Raw genomic sequence first — 12,048 nt, 5'->3', positions numbered from 1 at the left:
TAGGAACAAACTCTGGTTCATGCAAGAACATGGTTGCATCTCAGAAAACATGCTGAGTTTCTTGAAAGCAGACACAAAGCGGTAGACTGTAAATAATTCTAATAATACAAAGTTCTAAAACTGACAAAACTAATCTATAGTAATGGAAATTCAATTCATACTTACCTGGGTGGTTAAGGAATAGGTAGATTAACTACAAAGCTATGTAAGGGAATTTTCTGGGTGTTAGAAATGTTCTTTATCTTGATTGGGGTAGTGATTACAGGGTGTATACATTTTTCAAAGTCATTGCACAATATACTTTAAATGTGTGCATTTTATTGTATATAAGTTATACTCCAATAATACTGATTTTTAAAAAGAGATATTATCCTCTTCAGAGTTATAAAACATTACCTGTATAGATCTGTCTTGTTATCAAACCAATCTGATAAGACTCGAAAAGTAAAGAGGGGAAAACGCTGATGAAGAACATGAAAGCTCACATTTTCAAAGGTGTAGTTAGTTAGAGCCACCTAGGGAAAAAAAGGGAAAACTCCATTATAATAATGCTCATACTTACATGCAACTTTGGTTCTAAAAAATCCTAAGTATTATTTCTAACTTTTCATAGTAGATATGAAAGCTACTTGTAAAAATGATTTGTGTTACAACTGAATCATAATTAATTTAAAACTATACATATAGCCTACTGGACAGAAATGTTTGTAATAAATTAATATTTAATTAGAAAAGTAATCAGACCTGAAGAGATTCAACTTGGTCATATAATACTTACTTTAGAGAGCCCAGTTCTTATCACTTCTGTTTATACTCTATGCCAATACAAATACTGACAAACAGAAGCATTGTCAAGCAAGTTAATTTTTTGTTCTTTCCATACTTACTTTTTGATCCTGGATGACATGCTGATTAACAGGCTCCCACAGATTCGAGGATGAGTTATCTAGTTAAAGGCAGGCATTCATCCTGCTCCCAAGAATTACATCAGTACTAAGACCCAATATATGGACATTATAGAGTCAATTTCATTCCGAAAGCAAAAGATTAAAAAGAAATGACAGAAATATTTCCCATCTTCAAAATATGTAGGTGAAAGCTGTGTTACTGGGAGAAGAATACTGAAAAAGGGTCCAAATTCATAAAACATACCTCTAGCTAGATGATCTCTCAGAAATACCTACAAGACACAAGCAATCTAAACAATGGCAGGTATTTCAGTGTAAAATGGAAATTAAGGAACCAGCAGTCACCATTCTTAGGTCAGCTCGAGGTTCTGAGGAGTAGTTCAAACAGCACTTCACATTTGTATATTACAATTTTAAAATATATTCTTTTCCACTTCTACAATCCAGCAAGTACAAAACAGGGATTGAATGTTAAGCTCATCTCAGTGCAGTGACCCCAAAAAAACTGGTCTTCTTTATCTACAATTTCTATCAATCTCCAGAACGACAGCATCAGAATGTGGCATACTTCGGAGTATGTGTATGTACTTACACTTAGACAGACAGACAGACAGACAGACAGACAGACAGACAGACAGACAGACACACACACACACACAGACTTTTAAACTTTGGAATGAGCATATCTATTCTAAAGTCACCAGTATAAAGCAGGTACTAACCCATTATGGGGGTAAATGGAAGTAAATTACCATTTCTTTTACAAAAATCAGTATTGCCCTGGAGTACTTCTCTCAAAAATAAATAACTCATTTTATTATAAAATTCCCATATTCAAGTGACTCTTCTACATGCTAATGAATATTTTAATTTAGTTTAAAATTTTTTTCTATTTAGTTTCATAGAGAATGGAACCAAATATCTGATCTCAGGTAGTTACATGATTACCTAATAAAGAGTATAGCACTTTAGACCAAACCTAAACTTCTGTTAGAGTATATATCATCATTAAAACAATCAAAAAATCTCTACAGAAAAGATCACCATGTTGTCCTGCAGCTCTCTCATTATGGGAAAACTTGGAAGTTTGCCATGTAGGTTGACCTATAAGGATTAACTAGGGGATTCTGTGATCTCAAACTAAATTTAAATTTTAGAAATTGGTCCCCAACATCTGAGGCAGATGGCAGACCTATGTTCTGAGTTGAGTTTATTTCAAATAGAACTATGTCATAAATTGGATTAAGACTAAAATATTATAACCTTATAGCACCCACTCTACTTTGGGTCTTCTTAGTGTCACAGAAGCGTAAAAATGGTCACCTATAATCCCAGCTGTGAGTAAAATTAAAGGAAGGAAACATGAACTCTAAAATTAAGATGATCCACCTTTAGAATGTTCCAATCTTTAGAGTGATTTACTCCATAAGTTGACAGTGAATCTAAAACTATGAATTAGGAGTTTGTTACTTGTTTTAGAAGGCAATCTGAGTAAGTTAAACATTGGAAAAATGTACTATGTAGATCAAAGTCAGAAGTGATAGAGGAAGAAAGTGTTACAGTCCTTGGCCATTTATTTTACTGATTAAAGGAATCAGCTGATAGAGCTATGGTTACACTTTTCTATTCACAGAGTCAATGTGCAGTACCCAATGGTTAGTCCCTTCAGAAACAAATTATTCAGAATGGGGAGAGGCGATCAGAGAATTAATTAGTGCAAGGGAACTGAGAAAATAAAGAGGAAAGTGGAAGGAGACCATAAGGAAGCACCTGTGCCCTATTATCCTCTATCGCCTTATTCCCGCAGTTGTTCCTCATTTCCCCAGAGTCTTCAATTAAAAATTTTGGTTGACATAAACTTTCTATAGAAGAATACACAAATTTAAAGTGAACAACTCATGAATTTTTATGTATACATCCGTGTAACCACCATGCATATGAAGAAATTTTTAGGACACTGGAAGGCTCCCTTGTGCCCTTTCCCACTCAATACTCACCAAAGTTATAGATTAGTCTTGCTATTTTTAAACTTCATATAAATGGAAATATTTAATATGTACTATTATTTATCTGGTTTCTTTTGGTCAGCATTACGTTTGAGATTCATCTATTGTTCAACATGGCAATATTTCATTCTTTTTCATTGCCGTGTGGTATTTTTTGTTTCAGCTGCTTACTCTGCACCCTAAAACACACCAATTATTGGTGACAAGTCTATCTCCTTTTCTAGAGTGTTCTTTGACAGCAAGAACATCTCTGTACCTTCTTCCCACTCCCTCCTCACTCTGCACCAAGACTCAACAGTCTTTCCTCTAAATGTATATATATCATTTATGTCTCATTTGGCTCTTACATGCCTATGGGGTCAGTGATAGATGCCCTATCAAAGCCATATAATATATATGGGATATGTGTGTATATACATACATACACAGACACATACTCATTTTAAACATGCTCTCTGTTCTCAGAGAGCTTATTTTATATATTTTATTTTACACATGTTTTACCTTATATATACTTAAAATAAAATATACAAAATAAGACAGAGCGCATGCCCACAATCCTGATTCTTAACCCCATACTAGCTATGAAGCTTTTAGGCAAGTCACTTCTGTGAATGTCAGTTTTCTCATCTGGAATAATACCTCACTACTTTCTTGTCTTACTTATCCTGCAAGTTTGTGAGTATCAGAAGTTAAAAATGACAAGTCTATAAAAGTGCCTTATAAATGATAAGACAATATATGAATACAAGGGAGCATATTATTTTACCTAACAGATGCTTATTGACAGACTGACGCTGTAACAGGGAATATTAGAACCAGATTCCAATGTTCCAAACTGAGATGGAGGCCTACATGCTTGTGTGGAAGCATCTGATCTTCCTACTGACTGTTGGGAGTGTTCTTCACTATCTTATCTGACAACTCCTTCGTAGCATCTGATTCCTCTGTCGGCTCCTCAAAATGTTTTCATTCACAAAATTGTGCTTGGCTCAATCCTGATCGCTCTCTCCATTCACTTCTTGGTGAGCTCATCCACACTCTCATGTGACTTTCAAGGCTGTACCTCTAATCCAGACTCTACCCCATATTTGAGACTTTCCTATTGAAATGTCTGTTGAGTATCTTTCACCTGGATATCTGACTGATACCTCATGCTCTATATCCTTAATCTTCATTTTCCCACCTAAACATGATCTTAAATCATCTATGCCAGAACACTGATAATCATTCTTGACACCTCCTCCTCTTCATCTTTTTGTACATCCAATTCTTGTGGATTTACTCTCTAAATTGTTTTGTGAATCGCTATATCACTGTCAACTTTCATTTGAGCTACTACAATAATGTTCTCACTGGTTTCCTACCTCTGGTCTTGCCCCCTTCCACACTGCTACCAGAAGACAAGTCTCAGAGGTAGTTCACATCACTGCCTCCATATCGCCTTAGCCACTCCGACGATCATACTCCAAGACCTGTGATTACCGGTAATTGTACCCTCTCCATAATCTCATGTAACCCATCCTCTGACCGCCGTCTCCTTCCGGGTTACTCCCCGTGAGGTGCCGTGACCTCTTTGCTCCTAACCTAGCTCAAATTCCACAGTCAGTCATTATAATCCCAACTTTGCACTAACATTCAGTTCTCTGCCCCCTCTTGCTTCCTTTTAATTAATTAAATTTTAGTAAAGCCATAACCCTTTGCTTGTGAGCTGTGCTCAAATCTAACCCTCTGATACTCTGCACTTATATCTGTGAATCTGAACACAGCTGGCAGGTCTCTCTTTAATTTACTGATGCAAATCTCAAATGGGCTGTCAATGCCTCGCTTCTATATTTTTTCTTAATCACTCTCAAATTCTCCTAAATAACTCTTCTCTCCTCAAACCCAAAGAGCCCCTCCCCAGCTGAGAACAGTGGTTCCTATTTCACTGAGAAAACTGAAGCAACCAGAAGAGAACTTTCACAGATTCTCATCCTCACATCTACCCATCTAACAACATCTGCACCCAGATAATCTGCCTGCTAAAATGGAGGAACCAGCTATACCCTTAATCTTAATTTGATCTAAACCGAGGCCCAAATCTGTGCACTAGCGATGGCATTCCATAATATTTGTTGAATTGAATCAGATCTATTTCCAACCTAGTTTGCAAATTCTTGAAAGGCCTGGATTAAGTTGATATCCAGAAGGCCTCTAAATATAATCCGCTGGGGAAGAGTCATTTATTCTTTCATTCAAGCAGTCAAGTATATCATGAGCACTATTTCAGAGGCACTTCGTTTGTTACTGAGGATTCAAAGTCTGGAGGGAAGAGCAGTAATTCTCTGTTAAGCAGGAGAGTGAAAACTAGTATATTAAAAAACAAATTAAAAAAAATTTAAAAATCCAAAGTAGCATTAAAAAAAAAGGTATCCATTCAACTGTAAATTGTATCTGGGGAGTGCAACTGTTGTGGAGATGTTGGATTTCACTTTCATTTTACATACTCTTCTGCATTTTTTTATAGTGAATATAAATTATTTTTAATAAGGGACATTAAAAACGAAGTATAAATATTTAAGAAAACAATAATAGAGCTAGAAACAGCTAAGTGTCATGAGGGAGATACAGATAAAAGAAATAAAGATAAAAAAGGAGCTTCTGGAACTGTTTAGATCCAGAAAAAATAGTTTGAGGGCCTCTAATATGAAGAAACTCTTAGGGCCAAAGTCATAACCCTTAAAATTCTATAACAACTAGAGATACAAGACAGTACTTCCCACAAGTTCATTCAGGATTTCACGGAAATTTCCAAATTGCCAGAAGTATTTAGGGTTAGGAAAAAAGTGATAATCTAATTTGGCGCATCTAGGAAGTAGAGGTGGTGGTGGTGTAAATTACCCTACTCATAACTTTTTCACAGTTGTTCCGCACAGATGCAAATAAAGATCAGAGATGGTATACATTTAGCCTAGAATTAGAGAAAGCCTTTGACCCTGAATTTTCAGTAAGGACTAAAGAAAGCCCTAAACTCTGAAAAAATATTTACTCTCTAATTTGTGATTTTTAAGCTAACAGTTGATAATTGCTATAGTTGCCCTTTGGATCTTCAGGAATGAAAAGACCCCTAAAACTAAGTAAGACTCAATAATTTAATTTTGTGTTTATATACTTAATTTATGTGTTCATTCAGGCAATATCGGAAACTGAAGTTTGAAATACATAATGGAATATACAAACCAAATACATCACAATCTCTGTACCTTCCATATCCTATGCCGTGTCACTAGGAATTACAGTGGACCCTTGAACAACACAGGGGTTAGGGCACCAACCCCCATGCAGTTGAAAATCTGTGTATAACTTTACAGTTAGCTCTTCGTATCTGCAAATCTGCACTGCAGATTCAACCAACCCGTGGATCATGTAGTACTGTAGTATGTATTTATCGGAGAAAAAAAAAATCCACCAATAAGTGGATCTGTGTAGTTCAAACCCATGTTGTTTGAGGGTCAACTGTATTTTTGAAGTCACTGGAGGATTCTTGTGCTGACAATATTTTAAGAAGAAACAACAGGATAACATTATCCTCAAGCAGATACACATATGGTACATTTTCAAATTAGATAAAATGTGAGCATAACTTTAAGCTCATGGTGCAGAGAGAAAATAAAAATAAAAATGGGAATACCTAAATTTTATATAAAGAGCATATTTTCTTATCTGGAAGAATTACTCTGTGATTGGTCCCAAAAGAATTGCAGAGGGCATGCTTGGAAACTCAAATTTTTATATAAATCTAGAAGAGCCAGAAAAGATCACAGCGAATGAGTGTATAATAGAAAGAGAAAGTATTTTTAAAGGGAAGTAGCTGAAGAATAGAGTTCTCTCTTAAATTTAAACATTTTATCTGATATTACAAGTCCAAAATCTGAGAATAGAGCAATTTATTGTAGGTATCTTTTTTCTTAACATTTCTGGTGACAGAATTATTTCTCTGAGTGATTGCATATTAATAAGATAGTTTCATACTAACAAAAATCCTCACCTGGGCCCCCAGAGACTCAACTGGATGCTGCTATTAACTATTTCCAAGTAATGTGTTTCCAATTGACCCAGGTTTTAAATATCCTTAGTTCAAAAAGTTCTTTCCTATATCTAGACTAAATTTTTCTTACTGTAATAAATCAAAAAGGTCAAGCTGAGTTTATCTGGCCTTGAGTGTAAAAATGATTTAAGAGCAAAAAATGATGAAATTATACAACATTCCATACATACAAGATAACATTTTATGATAGCTGTAGACTTTTATAGCCACTGCTATTTGTGCTTAGACAGAAACAGGGGAAAAAAAAATCATCAATAACAAAGTTAAATACTTCTATAGCTTTGCATTTTAGAAAGTAGTATTTATTTTTGAAACTCTAAGTATAATAAAAATAATTCACAAATAAGCATAAGCTATATAGGAAGCTATACTAATATTCTATAATGATTAAAATCACTATATATTGATCTGATCTCTTATTTCCAAACCAAATTTCAGATAAAGTACCTTACCTCATTTCTCATGATTCTCCAAAGATTTAGTGTAATTCGGCCAACGATATTTATCTCACTCATGGTATCTGACCCATAGTCATCTCTTTCGGCTGCAAATCTATTCTCAACTTTGTCATCTATAGAAATGAATATAGGTTGCATCAGGACTCACAGACACCAAATTTCCAAGCAAACCATGCAAAAGAAAATGAGAATAATAAAAATTCAAGATGAAGATTAAAGATTAAATGTAATTCACAGTTTATTTTGTATTAGACTTAAGAGAATAATCATTGACTAATAAAAGTTTTTCTTTCCTCTTTAAGTTATAAAAGAATTTTGTGAAATAAATACATCTGAAAACTGTATATATTTTTTAACAATAAAACACATATATACACACACGTTTTTTAAAAAATAAATGCTTTTCTCTTTAAATATGATAATTACTGGTGCTATTTGTTTTTTAAATAAATTTATTTATTTATTTTTGGCTGTGTTGGGTCTTCGTTGCTGCGCACAGTCCTTCTCTAGTTGCGGCGAGCGGGGGCTACTCTTTGTTGCAGTGCACGGGCTTCTCACTGCAGTGGCTTCTTTTGTTGCAGAGCACGGGCTCTAGGCACGTGGGCTCAGTAGTTGTGGCTCACGGGCTCTAGAGCGCAGGCTCAGTAGTTGTGGTGCACGGGCTTAGTTGCTCCGCGGCATGTGGGATCTTCCCAGACCAGGGCTCGAACCCGTGTCCCCTGCATTGGCAGGAGGATTCTTAACCACTGCGCCACCAGGGAAGCCCTGGTGCTATTTTTATGCATACCTAACACCACATCATTTCTTTGGTGTTTGGATGAAAAATATTTGTTATTAAACTGGTCATTTCTTGGGGGAAAAAATGGTAGAATTTTTAACCTAAACAATTCTCTGAAAATTTGTTGACATTAATTAATGATGTTCATATTCAGGGTGAAATTCTATTAACTACGTATGGAAAACTAGATGAAGAGTTCCTCTTACAGCGAACAGAGTTCTGAGTCTAGTTTCTAAGTGATGATGTTATCTAGAATTAGAAATTAAAATTTATTTCTCCTATATAACACTGGGTATACATGAATGTTGTTGACAGAGGCTCTAGAATAATAAATATATTTACCATATTTGAATGTCTATTATGTTCTAAGAACTTTACTAACATTATTTATTTTATTTTAATACAGCCACTTTATTATGTTAGTATAATTTTTATTTTGCACTATAGTACATTCTACTCGGAAATGTTTTATCTTGCCCCAGGCCATACAGTAACAAAACCAGTATTCTAAACCTGGGTTACCTGATTCCAAAGACCATGTACACAAACCTACTGCTCTTCTTTATTTTAAAAACATAATGTTTAAAAGATTTTTTTCAAGTGTACAGCATAGTGATTCAGTATTTTTGCAGATTATATTCCATTATAGGTTATTACAAGATAATGGATATAATTCCCTGTGCTATACTGTGTGAAACTAACACAATATTGTAAATCAATTAAAAAAGAAAGTTAAAAAAAAGTGTTTTTTTTTTTTTCTTTCACTCTTTCATTTAACAAACACATAATGTTTACTATGTTCTCAGGCACTGTTCTAAGTATTTTATAATAGCCCTATGAGATAAGTTCTATTACGTCCCTATTTTACAGATGAACAAATTGAGGTATCAATAAGTTAAGAAACCTATCCTGTTGGATGTCTGAATCCTGCTGGCCAGGATTTGAACCCAGGTGGTCTTTCTCCAGAATGTGAGCTCTTTACCATTGGTGCTCTTTACTATGCCTCCCTAAGCATGCCCTTTCTACTGCACCATGTTGTCTCATAAAAAGGGTTTCAGCAGTGTTCTAAAAGGACAGGAGCTTTCATTCATTATTCTGAAGTCATATACCTTACTCATTACAATTAATTAATTAATAAGTGCACTGAACACTCATGCTACCTATCCTGAATGTTCAGAAACCTATCCCCAATGAAATGTTGAAAAATTTGAGATATATCACTATTCCTATCACTCAAGGGACAGAGAAGCTACAAACAATTAATGCAATGAAAAACTAAAAGCAGCTCTGCCATTTTTTCTAAACTTCTGCAAAACTCAAAATATTTACTGTCCTTGAATCTTCTAGCTTCAATTTTTCCCTTTACATTTACCAACACTTTAGATATTTTATTGACTTCATAACCCCTTTCAGGAGGTACCTTGATTGGTTTTACTAATTTTGTATTTGATCTTTACACCTTCCAAAGTATATGCTACTTTGTCCTAGTCCGACTTGGGCGGGGGGGCCTTTAAAACAAAGTTATTAAAAATTCAGTAACTATAAACAAAACATAATTTAAAAAATGCTTGAAAAACTAATTTTGATATGAATATTATTACTGCCCCTCTCTTCAATTAGAATCACACTTTTGGGGAACAGCCTTCAAAATTCATGTAATTTTTTAGCCTGACACCCAAATAAAAAAACAGTTAGTGTTCCTCTACCATCTCCTCCTTCCTCACCAAATGGATAAAACATAGAACCAGACAAATAAAATAAAATTATGGTATATCAAGTCAAAGAAATGTTACGTGCTTCATAATGATTATAAAGACTATCTCATAATGCAGAAAAATATTTATGTTAAAATGCTGGATAAAAATGGGATATATGTATGATTAAAGTTTATAATGGAGTTATGATATATCTAGAACTTACACAATTTAGTATTCAAAATCAGGCTAAAATAATAATCCTGTCTTTATTTATTTGTAATTTGCCCTGTAGTTAACAATAAAACATTCATAGTGCTTCCTACCTGGCACCCGAGAGATCATCTGGCATAAGTCAACACTCAGTGCAGCAGCCCTCTGTAAGAGGTAACCCCAGGAATGCATCTGAATCTCATATCCTAGCAGAATATCAGGATCATACCTAAAGAAGGAATGAAAAAATTAAACAAGGACCACACATTTGAACCTTTAACCAGAAGAACTACTTCTTCATGATATAAATGACAAAATTAAAAATCTACATTTTATAATGTTTCTCAGGTGATACAGTGGTACCTATAGAATTTCTACAGAGGAAGGGATGGGGTGGTTAGAGTTCTTAGTTCGAAGCTACTTTTGTAAAGCAAAAGTAGTTTTTACTTAGATTACGTATTTACTTGATATGACTTGGCAAAGAGGCTGCTAAAAATTGGGCTGGGAGGCAGGCATTACCAGTAAAGTGTATAAGTGAGGGTATAATTGAGATATAATGTGGGTAGGGGTGGGGTGAAGTATGAGGGCACGTGTGGATACTGTATTTTGAAAATGATCCCTGTTTGTTGTCACTTCTCTACCCCTCTACCCTCTACTGTCCTTAAACAGTTGTAATGCTGAGAAAGAAAATGAAAATTTCTTCCTTTTCCCTCTTAGTAAAGACTTGGTCCTCACATAAAGTAAGGCCTCCGTAATGATAAGTTTGTCCTCTAAACTTAAGAGGAAGGTGACTCAGTTTAATGGAAGAATTAAATATTAATAGGGGTGAGATTAATGTCGGGAAGCTAAACATCAGAAACTAGGTGAAAAATATGCTTACTGGGGTCACACAGTTGCACTGGTAGAACTGAACTGACAATCTGCATCCACCTTAGAAGGAGCTGTTTTGTGCTTCTTCTGAGGACTTCCACAGTGACCACCATAAAAAAATGTTTGATTATAGTACAAAGGAAAATAAGCATGAAGATTTACTTCAATGGGAAAATTGTGTGGGCAAGAGAAGAACTGATTACAGTCTTAAGTGGAGAACAAAAACTTTTGAGAGTGAAAACTACTGTAATGCTATCAAATTAGAAGTTCCAAGTTACTCTGATTATTGTACCATTATTCATAAAAGCCAAAAAAGCAGAGTGAAAGATCACAAAAACTTATAAAGTTGGGTTTTACATAACTGCTTATAAAGTCACTCTGAATTATGGGATGTGCAGCCTGTCCAGATTACATCACTTAACACTTTAAGTTTCATCAAATCTGCAGTTATAGATTACCCCAATTTACTAATGTAAGCAATATATGGCTACTCTGCAAGTCTGTGGTATAACAATGGATCATGGGCAGACCAGATCTATTTTTAGAACTGGTTTGCTAATATTTTATCATACTTCCATAGCTAATTTCTTTAAATGGGTATTGAATGACATTAGTTTTTACTTAGATAACAAAAATAAGAATGTCACAAAAATGTCTCCTTACTTAAGTGGCTAATGTCAAAAGAACTAGGCTCAAACTTCTGCAATAATATTCTTTTCATTTTTCCTATTCCTTAAAGGCCCTATAAAATACATTCCCTAACGTAAATTTCAATATCTGGTGATCTGCTTGTGATCCATTGTCATACTACAGACTTACAAAGTAGCCTTCAAACTTGTCAGGAGAAAAAGATAACATATATCCATGTGCTTTCCTCTATATAAGAAGGACTGAAATTTCTGAGAAAACCACTTAATTTAATAAAACTGATTAATTTAATAGAACAGCCAAATGGATCTTTTCACCGACCTATAAAAGGGTTTTCTTGGTAGAAAGTGCCACGTGGCTGGTAATTTTGGAACAAAGAGCAG

General features: G+C 34.7%; 1 protein-coding gene across 3 annotated transcripts in view; it reads right to left on the bottom strand.

Moving 5' to 3' along the window:
• Positions 1-12,048, bottom strand: part of REV3L (REV3 like, DNA directed polymerase zeta catalytic subunit) — a 188,535-nt gene that overhangs the window by 38,868 nt on the left and 137,619 nt on the right. For all 3 annotated transcript variants that reach the window (XM_068551255.1, XM_068551256.1, XM_068551257.1), the window contains 3 exons: positions 10,261-10,376; positions 7,457-7,575; positions 397-515 (listed from right to left, as the gene is read on the bottom strand). In XM_068551255.1, coding sequence (XP_068407356.1) covers positions 397-515; positions 7,457-7,575; positions 10,261-10,376 — 354 coding nt within the window. The remainder of the gene's footprint in view (positions 1-396; positions 516-7,456; positions 7,576-10,260; positions 10,377-12,048) is intronic.

The sequence above is a fragment of the Eschrichtius robustus genome, chromosome 9, assembly GCF_028021215.1.
Source record: "Eschrichtius robustus isolate mEscRob2 chromosome 9, mEscRob2.pri, whole genome shotgun sequence".
NCBI classification, from domain to species: domain Eukaryota; kingdom Metazoa; phylum Chordata; class Mammalia; order Artiodactyla; family Eschrichtiidae; genus Eschrichtius; species Eschrichtius robustus.
Note: the sequence above shows the minus strand (reverse complement) of the source record. Positions and strands in the feature narration are given on the sequence as shown.